An 18,688-nucleotide genomic window follows, 5' to 3' on the forward strand; every position below is an offset into this window, starting at 1 on the left:
CTAGCCTAAGCTAGGATGTTCAGCAGGTTAGGTGTATATTTAATGCATTTTGACTTAAGGTATTTTTTAACTTAAGGTGGATTCATTGGGATGTAATCTTATTGTAAGTCAAGGAGCACCTGCACTCCATAATAATTAAATTTGATGATCTTTTATTTTAACAGTTATGACTTGCCTTATAGGTGGCTATATCTAGGTATCTCACCCCTGAGAAAATATGAGTTCTTTGAGGACCCTGTTCATGTCTTGTACCAATTGAAACACATTAAAGGCATTTAATATGGATTTGATGAAGCAAGGGAGTGTCCAGAGAAGACCAGAGTATCTGTTCTCTCTACCAGAACAAAACTGTGATTGAGGAGGTGAATGTTCATTTATCTGTTCTTCCAGGTAAGGGTAGAGGGTGGGGAAGGAGAACATGGGAGCCTGGGCAGGAGAGGGTCAGAGCTGCATCTACAGAGAGACACTAGTTTGTAGTTACTCTGATAATGTATTAGTTTCCCAGGGCTGCTCTAATAAAGTACCACAGACTGGGTGGCTTAAACAACATAAATTTATTGTCTTACAGTTTTGGTGGCTAGAAGTCTAAAGTCAAGGTGTCAGCAGAGCCAGTTCCTTCTGAGGACTCTCTCTTTGACGTGTAGATGGCCATCTTCTCTCTCTGTCTCTTCAGATCATCTTTCTGTATTCATGTCTGTGTTCAGATTTCCTCTTCTTATGAGGACACCAGCCATATTGATTAGTGACCACCCTAACAACCTCATTTTAACTTGATCACCTCTGCAGTAACCACATCTCCATATAAGGCCTCATTCTGAGGTACTGAAGATTAGGACTCCAACATATGAATTTTGGAGGGGACACAATTCAGACCACAGCAGATGGGTTATTGTGCTGGGCTTTAGTGCTTTTCAAGACCCACCCTGTGCCAGTATGCACACTCACCAACTGCGTCTGCCAAAATGTAGGCTCCTTAAAGAAATGCAAGCGCTAAAAATCATGTGTGGTGATTGCCATTTATCCTCTTATTGACAACCTAGTTCATTTCCCCGACAGAGTGTTTTGTGTGGTCTGAAGCACCTGCCAGTCTATCTCTGCTGTACCCTCCCAAGACAAAAACACAGGAAGCTGAGCCATAGGTGACTACTGGCATCCACTGCCTTTGTGATTTTCTCTTTGGTTTCTTCTATTTTGTTCCCTTCCTTCACTCTGTGGCTTTTCTGGACATTCACTCTTTGACCCTTGTGGATAGTCCCTCCCCTTCTTCTTTATTGCCCTGAGTTATCTCCCTATTCCCATAACTCTAATCACTTTTTTCACGTTCTCCTTCAGTGAAGGATGAGGAAATTGAAAGCAGAGTATGCCCCTTTTATTAGGAGATTCAAACTGCATCCTACTGGATTAGCCTCAAAAGTCCTAAAATATAAAGACATCCGTCTGACAGATCACTGAGGGGAGGACTTGTTTTTTTGTTTTAGAATAGTTTCTGATTAAACTTATTAGCTCAAGAAGAAAAGAAGCTAGTTGTTTCTCACCTAGGAGTGGATCTGTGGTTTGGCTTCACCATGGCTTCCTGCCGTGCCTGGAACCTTAGGGTGCTGGTGACTGTCGTGTGTGGACTACTGACTGGCATCATTTTGGGACTGGGCATCTGGAGGATTGTGGTCAGGATCCAAAGAGGTAATGTTGTCCTGCTATGTTTAACTCAGAGTAAGAGAAGGTGTGGGACCTCTGTCCCTGCCACCTGATGCACAAGTACTGGGAGGTACCTTGTCCAGTCTGAGGCATTCCACCAAGATGCCATTTATGGGATATAAAAGACCAAGTCAGTTAAGCCTAGCAGATGGTTGAATAGAAATGAATAGGTGTGGGTGTGAGTGGCAGGGGGAAGAGTGATCTAATTGAATTGGCCTCTTTATGCTCTTTTAACTCCAGACTGAATTGGTAGAAGAGTAATAATTAAAACAATTAGTAACATATATTTAGGTCTGTTTGGCTAAATTCAGGAAAGGGTAAATTGTTATGAACAAGGACACACACACGCATCAAACACATACACACACGCATAACACACACACACAATCAAACATACACAGAATGGAATTTCGTTTTAAGAGAGGAGTTAAAGAAACTCATCACTAAGGTTTAAGTGAAATGATCCCATGGTTGCACACAAATTTCCCATTTTCCAGATGTAGGAAACTAATCAAAAATTTAAAAATCATTTTTAAATGACTTTCCCAATTATTCAACAAACATTTTTTAGTCCCCTGCTGTGTGCCAGAGCTGCCCTGGAAAAGGAGGACGTGGGAGGGGAAGTAGTGAGTAAAACAATGATGTTAAAGAAAAGCCCACTGGAACTCAGAACGCAAAATTTCAATGATCCTAATGTGGGATCCCTTGGGTTGTAGAGCTTCTCCATAAAAGAATTCAATGCTGGATGGGCTACATACTCCCTTTCGTGAAAACCAGAGAAAGCTTCTAATGAAACAATAAATAAGGGTAAATAATGCCGATCAGGAAAGGCAGCAGGAGAGGCAGTATGCCCTCTGAGCAGGTAACTGGGGGAGGACAGAAGGTTGGGGAGCTAGCAGGAGCATGGAGCATGGCTGCAAAGATCCACTGTTGAAGACCAACAGAGGGATCTGACATACTGGCTGCTGATGGAGTGGTAGCTGGGGATGGATCTGTCCTCCCCCTACCCCATTGCCCTAACCAGTATTTAGAGAATACTGTATCAATAGTATTTAGAGAACTAGAATGAGAAAATTTACCAGAATAAAAATAGTAAAATTTAAACTTGGAGCAAATGTGTTTTTGTTTGTTTGTTTAAGGTTGTAAAATAGTTTCATTCAGGTTAAAAAATTATGAACTGTGGATTTTACCCCATTAAGGCTGCCAAATTTATAAGACCTCATTTAAAGGGCATACTTCTCGAAGTTTTGTTTGTCCTTCCTTCCTTCCTTCCTTCCTTCCTTCCTTCCTTCCTTCCTTCCTTCCTTCCCTCCTTCCCTCTTTCCCTCCTTCCCTCCTTCCTTCCCTCCCTTCCTTTTTTTCTTTATGTAAGCGACATCTATTTTTAAAGGGAAATTTATGGTGACTTATAAAGGACACAGGTATAGCGAAACCATTAAGAACAAGGATCAAAGTACAAAAACAACATGAGAAAGAGTGCAGGGTGGGGGACAAAATATGAAAGTTCAAGCCTTGGGGGGAGTTGCTTAAAATAAATACAAAATATATTCCTGAACTTTCTGAGTACTAAGATCCAAAAGGAGGTGTAATAAACAATAAAGATCCCATGTCTAACAGTAGAGGTATACCAGCTCCTCAAAAAGACAAACTTTTCTCTTGTTCTGAGCAGCATTTTTCAATTGGCTGTTTATATAAGGGATATCTCTTAGCTTTGGGGTAAACCCAATGGGAAAGGAGAAGGTTCTCACTATCATTTAAAGAAAAAGAGTGAAAGACTGGTACCGTTTGCTGTTACTATTTTGCCTTGTACGTTTTATTGAGAGTGTATTTGAGTTGGTAAATTCTGTTTCTTTTCACTTCACTCCACTCCACTCTACTCCATTTCTTTTTATCCTATCCCATCCCATCCTATGTATTTGTTGAATATCCTTGCTTGGGGTCCTTTATTCAGGTATAGACATAAATTGTTTTTACATTTTTTTAAGGGGGAAAGAGGTCATACATATCTCTGAGAAACTGATGAAAGCTATAAATGTCTTAGTAGGGAAAATATATATAAACAAAATTTTGCATAAATTAATTTTATTGCATTCAAAATTTATTTTGAATAATTACTCCAGGCTGGAGTAACATATATAAATTAAGAGAACATATAATTAAGTCTCTCTCACTTTTATTTTTCTTCAAAAAGTATTGGCCTCGTTGTGAAAAATAAAAAAAAAATTCAAATTCTTCTCTGAGTAAATTTCAATAAGAAGTTACTCTGATTTGGCAGTAAACACTGATGTACAACAATATTTATGCTATTTATGCATTTAATTATTATAATGCCTATAGTTTTAAAAGTTCTTACTATGTTCTAGGTACTATGCTAAAAACTTAGAGCAAATCCCAGTTTTGCCAGAACTCCAGCCTTTTCACATTGGGCATTCTTCATAGAAAAACACAAGAAGCAGTGTAGCTTTTGGGCCCCTTCACTCTTGATGATGAAAGTAAAGTGAAAACATAATTAAGCTTTATTATATTTCTTTCCATTGGCATTTTCCAACTTGTGCTAAGCCTGATATAATCACAGACGGATGTCCACAATCATAATGGTAGAAAATGTTTTCTTTAACTCCTCTCAAAGGGAGAGTATCTTAACCTCAAAACACATGAGTAGTGCCTTACTTGACCATATTCTACACCTCTCCTGGTTCATAGAATTTCCTGCTCTTTGCCACTAGGACTGTTTTTTTTTCTTTATCCCCACTTATCTCCAGATATTCTAGCCTTCATTCTCTACCACAGGATACACCTGTTCTTCAGTCCTGCAAGAGATTTCAGGACGTTGAAATATTCCCAGTCCCCAAGGTCCGACTTCATAGCACTGATAATTGCTGTTGTTGTTGTTTTGTTTTTGTTCTGAGATGGAGTCTCATTCTGTCTCCAGGCTAGAGTGTGGTGGCGTGATCTCGGCTCACTGCAACCTCTGCCTCCTGAGTTCAAGCAATTCTCCTGCCTCAGCCTCCCGAGTAGCTGGGACTACAGGCACCCGCCACCATGCTTGGCTAATGTTTGTATTTTTAGTAGAGATGGGGTTTCACCATGCTGACCATGCTGGTCTCGAACTCCTGACCTCAAGTGATCTGCTCACCTCGGCCTCCCAATGTGCTGAGATTACAGGCATGAGCCACCGCACCCGGCCTGATAATTCTTACACTGTGGAAAATACGGTTGTTGTGAAAGGTCAATGAGAGTTTATTGTTTGACAAAAAATAATCTGACCATAGATACTTGGCTTTAATTTCACTCAATTGCAGTAATTCTTTCAGAGGCAAACTCAATAAATCTAACTCATGTGACTGTTGCTGGAGGATATTTGCATTCGGAGGTTAAAAAAAAAAAAGAGTCCAGAGTAGTGTTTTCTGGAGGGAGAAAGTTGGTTTTGGGCAGCTATAGTGTCCTTTTGTCTTAATCCTGGTGTTGTAAATCTTTCTTCTGCCCCTTAACCAGTCTTCCTTCTTGCTTCCTCACATAACCACCCCTAAATTAAAAAAACAAATGTCTGTTAAACGGAAGGGATTTTAAAACTAAATTTATTCCAGTTTGGCTATGTAATTGGCTGAGGGGCATGGGTTATTTTAACATCAGAATCAGTGATGTTTAAAGTGTTGATTCCATTTTAAAAGTTACTTTCTTAAACTAAGGGGCTAGAATCTTGGCTTAGTGGATTATTCCTGGGTTTCCAGGTATTAGATATTTTTACTCGAAATTCTGGGTATGTCCGCCACTTGTTGTTCTTTGATGACACAAATGTTGACGATCTAACAGGGAATATAGTGGTTAAAAAGGATACTTGAGAGTATAGGGGAAAAATGTACAAGAGTAGGGGGAAAGAAAACTCTGGGGCCAAACTGCCTGAGTTTAGATCCCAATAATGCCCCTCACTAGCTTTGAGCAAATTATTAACTTTGAGCAAATTATTCAACATTTTTGAGTCTCAGTTTTCCTACCTATTATGTGCATAGTAGTAAACCCATGAGGCTTAAATGAGTCAATACATTAAAAAGTTTAAGATGATGTCTAGGACATTGTAAGTACTCAATAATTGTTGGCTGCTATCCTCTGGGTATTTTTGGATAATTCAGTGCAGAGCACAGTTTTCTCCACTCCCTGGTTTATACCTTGAATAGATGCCAGTGACCTAGATTGGACCTTTGGATTGAGACTCAAATTACCAATCCAAAAGTTTACAATAGGTTTAATCATTAAGTTCAATTGACTAGCTCAAAACAGAAACAGAAACAGTTGTAAGAACTGGCACATCTTCCTGCATTTGCCTTTCAATACTTATGCTACACTGTACCATCAGGAAAAATGTTTATTAAAATATTTAGCCATGCATACCAAAGTATAATAAGAATTAAAAAAGGAAAAATTATTTAACCAGTTTATTGAAATATTTAACCAGGTAGTTAATACCGGACAAACTTTACCTTAAATAAAGACTATATGTATTTTATTTGTATAAATCTTTCAGGGTTTTTTCTTTACAACCAGAATAAACTATCCTAAACATTGTCCTCTCATTTAAGAGTTAACTCTATTGTCACCAAACTATTTCAAATTAGGACAAATGAGAGATGCCTGGATTTTAAACTCCAAAAGACTAAGCTAGGCACTAGAAAGGATCTGCAGATGAAATTTCTTAGACTAAGGAAATGTATTTTTATTTCCCTACTTATTAAAATCAAACTTTTCAAAACAGACTCTGATTTTGTCTAGGAGAAGAAATTAACATTTTTTATTTGGAATCTTTAATATTATTTTATGCTACTTTCTCAAGCAGCATGTGTGTGTTGTGTATGTTCTGTACTTAAACTTCCAAGATGTGTATTAAAAGCATTGAAAATGTGTAGTAAAAGCATTGAAAATAGGGCTAATAATTCTAGAAATACTACTTTGTACAATTTAAAAGAATATAGGAAAATTATTGTTATCATACTGGTGTTAAAAAGAAAAATATTGCTATTTAATATATATTTCAAAATATGGAGCCTCAAATAAAAGGAAGCTGATGCTGCCTGTTGCAATCAATGGTAAAGGCAGGCACTGTGAGGAAGGAGCAAAAGCACTTGATCAGTTACAAGGAGATCTGGGTCTAGCACCCGCTCTGCTACCACTTAATTACTGATCTGGAACTGATCACTCAGCCTTTATGTAGCATGAGGGGGTTGGGTTGATGAATAATTAATGTCACTTTTTTTCAAGATCATAATTCTAAAACTGGTTAGATGATATGAACAAGCCACTTCATCTTTCTGAGTCTGACTTTCTTTACGTAAAAAATACAGTCTTAAAGATACCAGTACTATTTTTGCTGTATTTTGTGGGTAATTTAGGTATTTCAGAGACTAGTGTCTTGAAGGGCGTAGCACAAGGTGTTAAACAGGTGATTGTGACAGAGGAATTGTTAGTTCAGCTTGGACTAGATATCCTCAACCAAGATGCAAATGGCAAAGAAGCCAGTCAGCAAATGTTTGTTGGGTACCTTCTATTCAATGGCATTGTGCTAGGATTTGAAGATATGGACCAAGACCCTTGTTCTAAAAATTGGCAAATTACTCCTTAACTTTAAGAAATGACTCTTGACTTACAGCAAAAAGACAGAAGGAGTAGACATGGATGGATCTCCTTCTTGTTTACAAACATAGAAATTATAAATAAAATATGACAACAATTCAAATATGCAAGCAGGCTTTCTTTCTTGAAGAAAAATCACAAGTGGCAGAAATAAAGAGTAAAGTCAATACTATGAGGGGGAGCAAGCACTGGTGCAATTTCAGTGCATTCAGGCAGACAGGAGGCATGATTTCTATGCTGTGTGAAGCAAGGGAGCTGGACCTGAGCCACCAGCATAATATCTAAGCTAGTAGGATCAACCAAGAAAAGAAGATTAGAAAAATTTTACTCACTAGCCCAAAGAAGCATTAAATAACACTGTCACCTGTTCAGAGCCATAAGTAAGGAAAAAAAAGTCACTACCAGTAATTGAAACTCCAGGCTTTACAATCTAAATCTGTCCTACCTGTACAGTATTGAAATCTCCAAAAATAATCCTAATACTAGTTCAAGACTACTACTGATGGTGCCCCAGGATCATAAAAGAAGTAATCATGAAATTTTCCTGTAGAAATATTTCCACAAACAAGACCCATAAAAGTCTCATGGAAGAATAGTAAATAAGATAAAGATGAGTTTACAATACAAAATTACATGCGAACCATGATGCTGGAGAGACAACGGATGTCATCAAAAGGATTAGCCCTCCCAGAATTGGATATAACAAAACAATCTGAGAGAGAATATAAAGTATGTTTAACAAGATTAAACCTTTAAAATATAGGAGAAAAATAAAAAAGAAAAATACGGTATTTTAAAAAGAATAGGAGAATTTGAAAAAGAACCAAATAATACTTTAAAAATGGAAAATATAGTAATGATAAAAATATTAATGAGTGATTTAAAAGGAGGTTAGAAATCATTAGGTGCTGAGCATGGTGATTCATGCCTGTATTCCCAGCATTTGGGGGCTCAGGCTGGAGTGCCACTTGAAGCCAAGAGTTTGAGAGCAGCCTTGGCAAGGTAGCAAGACCTCATCTCTGCAAAACACAAAATATTATTTAAAAAATAGCCAGGCATGGTGGCGCCTGCCTGTAGTCTCAGCTACTCGGGAGACTGTGGCAGAAGGATTCCTTGAGCCCAGGAGATGGAGGCTACAGTGAGCTATGATTACACCTCTGCACTCCAGCCTGGGTGACAGAGGGAGATCCTGTCTCTACAAAACAAACAAAGTCCCCCCTCCACACCCTAATAATTACAGAGAAAACTAGGGAATGGAAAAGAAAGCTAGGAAACTGTAATTCAACATGGTAATATAAAGAGATGTTAACAATAATGAGATTAAAAAATTTGGTGTATAGAAGGCTAAAGTTCAACAGGGTCTATGAGACATTTCAGAAGAGAACAGAAAATATGGGAGAAACACTCTTTTTTTTTTTTTTTTTTTTTTGAGACGGAGTCTTACTATGTCACCCAGGCTGGAGTGCAGTGGTGTGATCTCATCTCACTGCAACCTCCGCCTCCCAGGTTCAAGTGATTCTCGTGCCTCAGCCTCCCGAGTAACTGGGACTACAGGCAGGCACCACCACATCAGGCTAATTGTTGTATTTTAGTAGAGATGGGGTTTCACCATATTGCTCAGGCTGGTCTCGAACTCCTGACCTCAAGTGATCCGCCCACCTCGGCCTCCCAAAGTGTTGGGATTAGAGGTGTGAGCCACTGCACACAACCCTGTATTCTTCCACTTAATTTGTTCACATTTCACTCTGTTTTACAATTTAGAAACCCTGCTATCCCCAACTCAAAATAACTAGTCATTAGATTCTAACAATTCTTTCTCAGGTATGCTTCCTGAATCTAGTGACACATAACTTTCTTAGAGTCACTGCTTGAGTTCTAGTTCTCATTTAACTGGTTTTCCTTGCCCCTTAGCCTCAGTCATTTCCCATACTCCTTCACTTATCCTCCAAAAAAAAATTCCTTATTATGTTACTCCTTTGTTTTATGACCCCTCTAAGGTTCCTTCAAGATTAAATCTTCTTGGTTTGGTTTATGAAATCCCTTCCAATCGAATCTATGTCTTGATGTTGTTCCACACAGAACCAATGCTAGATGTTAAATTCTTCTCTGTTCCTTAGACACATCAGAACTTTCCATGTTTTTGTGATTTTTGCAATTTGTATCCTGCCTACTTGGGTCACCCATTTTCATCTGGTTTTTCAAGATGTAATTTTAAAATCCAGTCCACATACTATCTCTTCCTGGGTCTTCTTGGCTAAGTAACCTCTGTCGTCAACCTCTCTCCTATGTGTTTTTACTATACTTATAAGTCTCCATGTTGACTCTATCTATCTATCTATCTATCTATCTATCTATCTATCTATCTACCTACCTACCTACTTACCATCTATATAATTTCTGATTTCTCAGGGGATTCTAATCTCCTTGGTCAAAGCATTATGTCTTTCAACTATGTCTTTTTGGTATCCATAGCATCTAGTAAGCATTGTACATCTGGTGTAGATTCTCAGTGTATATTTTATTAATGATGATATTACAAAGAATATTTATCAGCAATGATACTCAAAGCAGTGGTTTTAAGTGTAGAAATTAAGTGGCCACAGGCATGAAAGGAGAAATGAATCAGCCAGTTCATGACTGTTCTGTTATTTATTGTTTCTTTAGGAAAATCTACTTCCTCATCAAGCACCCCTACAGAGTTCTGTAGGAATGGTGGAACCTGGGAAGATGGCAGATGTATTTGTACAGAAGAGTGGAAAGGACTGAGATGTACAATTGGTAAATTACTTGGGATAATGGTAAAGTGTAAGGTTTATGTCACTCTTGTGTTAATAAGAATAGCAATAAAGCTTCTAGAAGCTTCAGTTAATGGTTATAGAAACAATGGACATAATGATGATGGCTTTAGGATGTATTTATCAGCTCAATAGTAAAAGTTGAGTTTTCTTCTTGGGCAATTTATCAGTATATTCAATGCACCTTATCTGTTTCCTGACTGCTAAGTTTTTCTGCAAACTCACGGTTGTGTTTCCTGGCTGCAATGACTAATCCAGGGCAATGAATGACATGATTCTCTCAGGTCCTTTCAATTGGTAATATGCCATAATACCCCATTTCAAATATCACCACTCTAATATATTTAACTTTTCTGAAATCAAGATGCATCTTCTTAAGTATATACTTATATTAAATTTTTATCTTTTCTTCCTTTACCTTGAAGAGTTGTTATTAAGTTAGTGGTTTGATTTCAATCGTGTCTCAGAATCAAAGTTCAAGGCCATTTTTAAATTTGAGGTGTGCTTCCCAACACTGTACACTTCATGCTGTCTGCTTAGGGTTCAGAGCCCTAGATATCCACTGCCATCATTTCCTATACTCCTACCCATCAATATATCCCACAGACCCCATGAATTTGCCTTTTTGCTTTGCCCACATCCTCATGATACCGTTGGCCACTATAGGCTCTATATTTTTAGTTCTGAAGATTCCAACTAATCTGTTACACTATCCTAGCTCACATTCCCTCTCTACCCAGGTTTATATTGTGCACATTTTAACTGGAACCTGTTATCTAACATACTAGTTATTCTAATGGCAGTAACTTAACCAGATAGGGAAGTATAGAAGTTCCTCACAGGCCAGTGGGTTCTATAAGCCTTCTATTGCCTTTCAAATTTCACTGCATAGGTTCTGACCTTTGACTTTCATCTGGTTTCAATTTTTTTAAAGTATGATTTACAATAAAGAATTTTTTCTCTTTATTACAGCTAATTTTTGTGAAAATAGTACCTATATGGGTTTTACTTTTGCTACAATCCCAGTGGGCAGATATGGACCATCCTTGCAAACATGTGGCAAAGATACTCCAAATGGTATGTGTTTTCCCAAACATTTACTCTGTTTACGCATAAGAATTACTATGCTGAGTCATACCTCTCATACCTCCTACTAGTGTTAGGTCCCTGAAGGGCATCAGGAATGTTTTGTGGAAGGACTTAACTTCCTTTTATGATGCTGACGTTCAAAACTTAAGGTAGTATCTCACAAAATCTTAAATTTCCCCACAGTTTCATATGAATCAGTTGTTTGTGAATTTCTCTGAATATTTCCTTAATTGGTTTATTTTTCCAGCTTTTGCTTTCTCCTGGAGTTCAATTAAATTGACATTTGCTCCTTTAGTTATATAATTTAAAAAAAAGTTCTAATCAGCCAAAATTATGGACTTGTATCGTATCTATTTTCAGATTTCATCTTTCCAGGTAGAGACACATGGTTAAGTCTGTTCGTAGTTGGTAGTCCTTCACCTTTTTGGTCACTTTAGTTATCCATCTTGGAACATTCTGTAGCTTCATTCTACTTTTCTTAACATGACTACCTTACTTGTATAGAGGCATTCAGAGAGTGAAAGAGTAAATAGTATTTTCTATTTCTAATATGGTCCCTGATAATATCCAATATTTTGATGCTTCATTTCAGTGCCACATTGGGTAATATCTTCTGAGTGTAGGCTTTAGGAATTCCTAGATTCTATCCTGATAACCAGAGCCTATTATGCCATATAATTTCCACTAATGTTTTACCTGTCCCTTGTTTGCCTTGACTTGCATCTGCGCAATCCTACTTCTCACATCTTCCTGCAGGTAATTCGCTACTTCCTATGGAACTAGATATCTCAAGAATACAGCCAATTCTAGATCATTCACAAAAATGTTTGATAAAACTACTGCCAGCAATGGCCCCGAAGAGAATGTGACATTTTATTTAGATATTTATTTTTGTATGTGTCAAGGGAACTCTGAAACACTAAATAAATTAAATGAATTGCTCTTTTTAAATTACTTTTTTTTTTTTTTTTCTTTTGAGACGGAGTCTCGCTCTGTCACCCAGGCTGGAGTGCAGTGGCGTGATCTCGGCTCACTGCAAGTTCCGCCTCCCGGGTTCACGCCATTCTCCTGCCTCAGCCTCTCTGAGTAGCTGGGACTACAGGTGCCCGCCACCACGCCCGGCTAATTTTTTGTATTTTTAGTAGAGACGGGGTTTCACCATGGTCTCGATCTCCTGACCTCGTGATCCGCCCGCCTCGGCCTCCCAAAGTGCTGGGATTACAAGCGTGAGCCACCGCGCCCGGCTTTAAATTACTTTTTATCTTATTATTATGAGAAATTATGCAGATCTGTATTTGATTTGTGGAATTCAAATTGCTTCCACCCATATATGTATATACATCATTGTGTTAGTCCATTCTTGCATTGCTATAAAGAAATACCTGAAATGCCATATCAGTAATGCTTACTCAAGTATTCATGATCCTACTCTATCCATAAGTCCTCCTGAATTTTTCACTCCGAGAGTAAAAGGGGCTTCTACCATGTTGACACTATACATACTATATATACCATACTATACTATATGGTATGCTATTGGTACCTATTGTCTTGATTTTACACGTTTTGTGTGTCCTAAATATTTCATAATGATTTATAAAACAGATATAACTTACAAAACATAACTGGGCTACTGAATTAGGAAGAGTAAAAGTGTCAGTAACATATCCATGAGGAGTTATCACACTTGTTTAATATATATTAATTCTTTGGGACAAGAGACTCAACATTTTTAATTTGGTTATTAATTTTTCTTTTCTGAGCACCTATTATGAAAACATGTTTATAATATTTACCCTCAAATTTCAGATTGAGCCTATAATTTTACAGATTTGGATTCTAACTGTTGGCAATTTTGCTTTTAGTTTTATATTAATAATTACTCCTAATTACTCAGTATTATATACCAAATGATCAAAATACTTTTCAATGATTTTTGAGTGGGGATATTTACACTTTTAGGTAACACTGAGGAAAAGATGCATCTGACATGTGTCCACTTAAAAGTTATTTATAGCCCATAAATATGTTAGAAATTTTCGTTATGTCATGGTGTAGAGGTGAAGCCTTCATATAAATTAAGAGTGACTCCAACTTTGTGCTTTACAAGTTATTGAAGCAATCTCTAATTTCAGTGTTTCTAGCTGTTGTCCCAAGAAAGAGCTGCCCAAAGCTGGTCCTGAGGAAACATCTACCTTTTGGTCAGCTGTCCCTCTAATTATGATTTTTTTCTATAGCAGCTACTTAAGTATTAACTACAGGAAGGCAGTGAGGTAGGGAGGCTTAAGTGATAATCCTAGAAAATAAACCAAATGACCCAGCAAACATTTATTGAGAGGCAACCAAACATCTAATAAATACAATAGAATATAACAGAACTCTTTGCCTTTCAGCTGTTATGCAGATTTGCATAAAGCAGTCAAGATCAACATATAATTCAGTATCTATTAGGAATTTTTCATATTGTTTCTAGTCTGTCAGCCTAGTATTCTCTCATCATATCCACTTCAAAGCCATTATGTACCTTATTGTTGAAAGGTAAATCTTACTTGAAGACATCAAAGGAAGGAAATAGTCAACTGGTCTTTTGAAGTCCAGATTCAAAAATCAAGACAATAAGAGGTATCTGCCTAAAAATAATAGGCAGTGATTTTTAATAAATTATAACTTTTAATAAAAATTAGTTATTGCCTAAAAATAATAGGCAATAATTTTAATAAATACTTATTTTTAATAAAAAATTTCTTTTTATTAAAGCGGGCAATCCAATGGCAATCCGGTTGTGCAGTCTCTCTCTATATGGAGAGATAGAATTACAAAATGTGACAATAGGAAATTGCAATGAAAATCTGGAAACCCTGGAAAAGCAGGTATGCCATATGACTCACTAATGGGCAACTGGAAGAAGTTCTGATTCTGTGCAGTTTCTGTTCTTCAGATACCTGATGGTGAAATCAATGCTTTTAAAACTCTCAAATTAGCAATAACAAAAACCACTCTTATTTATTATTCATTTATTTATTTATTTATTTATTTTGAGACCTTGTTTTGCTCATGTCACCCAGGCTGCAGTGCAATGGCACCGTCTCAGCTCACTGTAACCTCTGCCTCCCAGGTTGAAGCAATCCTCCTGCGTCAGCCTCCCGAGTTAGCTGGGATTACTCATGCCACCATGCCCGACTAATTTTTTTATTTTTAGTAGAGACGGGGTTTCACCATGTTGGCTAGGCTGGTCTCAAACTTCTGACCACAGGTGATCTGCCTGCCTCAGCCTCCCAAAGTGCTGGGGTTGCAGGTGTATAAGTCACCGCACCTGGCCGCCACTCTTATTTTTAAAAGTTGACATCTGTTTGTGAAAAAGGACAGTTGTTTCATCAAATTTCAGCAAACGGTAATCAATAGCACATTAAAAATGGCTTCATCTTTGTAGACCAGTGAAGTTTTGACTGGATATAGATCCCTGACATTTGAGACCAAAGGAAAGCCTCTTGATGGTGTAATTGGACCAGAATGAAGAGAAAGAAACTATTATCAAAGACCCTTTGAAAAAGGAAACTCCAAACCTGATGCGGGTCTCAGGGCAGTATCTATGAGCAAGTGAAATAGAAAGTACATATAACTAGATGTTTTTTCGTGCAGATTAAACTATTTTGACCAAAGTTGTACCCAAATGCACATGCATGGAAGAGCTAACACTAGGGGACAGCAAGGGGAGGAAGAGGAAACCAACCTTTATGTACAGCCTTTCATGTGCCTGGCATGTTGCATATGTTATCACATTTAATCCTTATAAAACTTCTGTGAGTTGAATGTTAGTCCCGTATTATAAATAACTATAGCCAATAACACTTACTAATTGTTGAGCACCTACTGCATGCCAAATATTGTGTCAAATATTAATGTATTTATTAGTTTATCGTATTTAATTTTTATAACACCATAAATAAGTATTAATGTACACATTTTATAGTTGAGGAAAATGTGGTTCTGAGAGGTGAAGCATTTTGCCTAGTGACTACAGCCAAAAAGTGATAGAGCTGTTCTTTATTTTAAAGTTTACGTTGTACTACCCTGGCTCCCTAATCACAGATGGGCAGGGTAGGGGTTGGGTAGGGACAGAAGTTGGAGAGTAGAGGTGGCTGCCAACCACACAAGTTGTGCCAACCCACAGAGTGAGGAAAGATGCTAAATTTGGAATCTGACAAACCAGTGTTTTGTTCTCAGCTCTGCCACTTCTAAGCTGTGTGAAACTTGGTTGAGCTCCCTAACTTCTCTTGAGGGTGCACAACTCACAAAGTTGTTTTGCTTATTAAATGTGATAACACCTGTAAACATCTAACAGAGTGCCTAGCACATAGCAGGGATCTAGCAATTGAATTAGAGTTATTTGTTTCTGTCTACTGATTGGATATTGTTTCTGACGCTTACCCAAGTGTGAATAGCCTGTAACATTGGTATAATTTGTGAAATGATGCTGCCATCTAGTGAAAACCAAGACGCGCGCGCGCGCACACACACACACACACGCACGCGCGCGCACGGACACCCAGCTTCAGCAATGACGATATGGATTGGCATGTTTCAGCCTCACAACACAGAGCCCTGGGGCTAACTGGCACCTAGAGAGGTCGTCTCAGCCAGTGCCTCCCACACTACCATTGCTGAAAAGCCAGTTTAAAAAATTTTGAACCCATTGCACACCAATATTTTTGTGAAATACAATAAAAATAAGTTACTGGAAAAATGAAATGAAACATATGCATAAAATACAAACCAAAATTTTAGAACTATTAGATTCAACAGCAAAAAATTGCTATATACATCTCTGACCAATTACTTTCAGCTTCTGTGCTTATCTCTCTATGACCTTTGTAACACACAGTGAACCAGCGCTGGCCCATGGATACACTCTAGTAGCTCCAATCTAGCTAAGGCAGCCCCTTATAGTTAATCAATCCTGTCAAATAGGAAAGGCTGGGAAAACCACTGGTCTGCATGTACTTTGCCCTTTACACAAGGAAGGATGCAAACTTGGAAAACTGAGTGGACATGGTGTTCAGGAGATTGAGGCTCAGCTAAATTCCAGCTTATTTACCTGCAGTTGCCTACAAAGTGTTTGGACGTAATTGTGTAAAGCTAGGGTTTTTTTTTCTGGTTTTTAAAACAGGTAAATGATGTCACAGCACCGCTTAATAACATTTCTTCTGAAGTCCAGATTTTAACATCTGATGCCAATAAATTAACTGCTGAGAACATCACGAGTGCTACACGAGTGGTTGGACAGATCTTCAACACTTCCAGAAATGCTTCACCTGAGGTAAAACTCACAAAGCTTTTTTTTTTAATTTTTTAATTTTTATTTTTAGAGGGGGTGTTGGGAAAGAAAGAGAGATGTCCTGAATTCCACTCCTTATTCCACAATATGGTTTGAGCATGGTTTAGGTTGCTTAGAGGCATTTTGCATAGCATTCCTGAGAGATGCTCAAAGATATTTAAAAAAGGGCCTCTTGTCCAAATATTTTCTTTTAGGATATTCATAATGATCATTATTATGTTGTCTTTCTTTTTGAGACAGAGTCTCATTCTGTCACCCAGGCTGGAGTGCAGTGGCATTATCTCAGGTCACTGCAACCTCTGCTTTCCGGATTCATGGGTTCAAGTGATTCTCAGGTCTCAGCCTCCCAAGCAGCTGGGACTACAGGCACACACCACCACACCTGGCTATCATGTTAAGTCTTTTAGGAAGTCCTGGAATGCATAAGTCTACTTCACCTTATGAATATGTTTACCAACTACATTTGACCTTACCATCCCTAGTGCATTCCAAATAAATAGTGTTTCAAGAATTTAATTTGGAATGTGATTTTAAACTGTGATGCATTTCTATTAAGAATATTTACATTTTAGTCTTGGCTTTCTGAAAACTTTAAGCCTAGTTTACATTCCTGATATTTGAACTTGCCAAACCCTGGTACTTGAAAACAAGTATATTCAACATTTACTAATTGGTATAGCTGGATAGTGATCAAACAGGGCTACAAACCACCAATATGGACTCACCTGTGTACAGGTTGAATATCAGCATGCCCTGAAAATAGCTACTCCTTTCTTCCATTCCCTTTAAATGTTTTATTTCAGAAAAAAAAATTTGAAATATTTTTCCTACTAAAAAGTAACTGGGATTCAAGTTAATAAAAATGGAATTGAAAGAGAAAATATTGACCTCCAAATGTAGAATTAATGGAGTGATTAACTAGTAGGCAGAAGGGCTTCAACACTCCCAAAGAGGGAAGATAAATAGTAATCAAACGCCAAAAGATCATCTCTCTGACACGCTTCTGAGTTATTGATTGAAATAAAACTACAAATAATTTTACTAAGTTTAACAGGTATACTAAGTATAACTTAGTTATGCTAAGTATTATGAGCTGTAATTTTTAGCAACCAGAATACTGCACTCTTCTTATTTTATTTCTGCTTTTGTATCCAAGCATTTGATTTTGTGTTCTTGGAGTTTGGTGGGGAGTCTGTGAAAGATCTTGCTATGAGGTCGAATTCAGAGACTTAAACCTCCTAATTCACTACCTTAATTTATATTTTCACTTTGCCTTATCTTGATTCTCTCTGTCATCTTATGTGGATCAAAGAATAAACCTTTAATTTTGTAAAATGCTTGCCTCTACATTATCATATCAGTGATGCCACTTGCTACTACAATGATTCATGATGATAATGATGGTGATGATAATATATGATATATGCTTCTCTGATGATCAGTATCTTCTCTTTGGCAGGCAAAGAAAGTTGCCGTAGTAACAGTGAGTCAACTCCTAGATGCGAGTGAAGATGCTTTTCAAAGAGTTGCTGCTACTGCTAATGATGATGCCCTTACAATGTAAGCACAAATTCAATTTGGAAAGAAAACTTGACTAAGTGCTGTTTACTTTCCTAGGCTAAAGTATTAACAGAGATATCTTTATTTCTCTCATGGATGCAGTAACTGACTGATTCCTCTGGAATGTAGATAAGAGCTGTGACTTTCCACTTGACCTTCAGTTACTAGATGGAGTGGTATATGTTACATCCTGCATCCAGGGGTGCTGGCCATGGCCTGGGAGATAGGGAGTAACTGGGCTGATTTAGATTAGAACTTGTTTTCCTCACCTTAGTTTGGCATGACCAAGGGGCAACTTCCATACACGGCAAGACCTCTTCCAACTTCTTTTGCAACACATAGAGCTACAGAGAACAGCTCACTTTGCAGGACATACGGCCATCCCCCAAGCTGCACCTCACTTCTCTCTTTCCAAGGCCCTGGTGTATTTTGATTATTTTCCTTAGCTTTCCTCTTGATCCCTTCGTGGGACTTGTGATAGGGGTGCCCCATTTACTCAGCCCACCTCACTCAACCCCTGGCGGGAGGGAATGTGTAGATGAGCACATGTGGGAATCAGCCAGTCACTTCTCCACTGGCAGGAGCAAAC

General features: G+C 37.9%; 1 protein-coding gene across 2 annotated transcripts in view; it reads left to right on the forward strand.

Annotated features, from left to right (window-relative positions):
* The first annotated feature begins 1,309 nt into the window (after nt 1-1,309).
* The window catches only part of ADGRG7 (adhesion G protein-coupled receptor G7), a 73,929-nt gene continuing 56,550 nt past the window's right edge, over nt 1,310-18,688 (forward strand). The window contains exons 1-6 of one of the 2 annotated variants that reach the window (XM_055259360.2): nt 1,310-1,680; nt 9,985-10,098; nt 11,088-11,192; nt 13,962-14,074; nt 16,372-16,521; nt 17,999-18,099. In XM_055259360.2, the coding sequence (XP_055115335.2) occupies nt 1,566-1,680; nt 9,985-10,098; nt 11,088-11,192; nt 13,962-14,074; nt 16,372-16,521; nt 17,999-18,099 (698 nt within the window). In that variant the 5' untranslated portion in view covers nt 1,310-1,565. Of the gene's footprint in view, nt 1,681-9,984; nt 10,099-11,087; nt 11,193-13,961; nt 14,075-16,371; nt 16,522-17,998; nt 18,100-18,688 lie in introns of those variants that run through there. The other variant, XM_055259361.2, reaches the window with a different exon arrangement.

Source organism: Symphalangus syndactylus, chromosome 21 (assembly GCF_028878055.3).
Source record: "Symphalangus syndactylus isolate Jambi chromosome 21, NHGRI_mSymSyn1-v2.1_pri, whole genome shotgun sequence".
NCBI lineage: Eukaryota > Metazoa > Chordata > Mammalia > Primates > Hylobatidae > Symphalangus > Symphalangus syndactylus.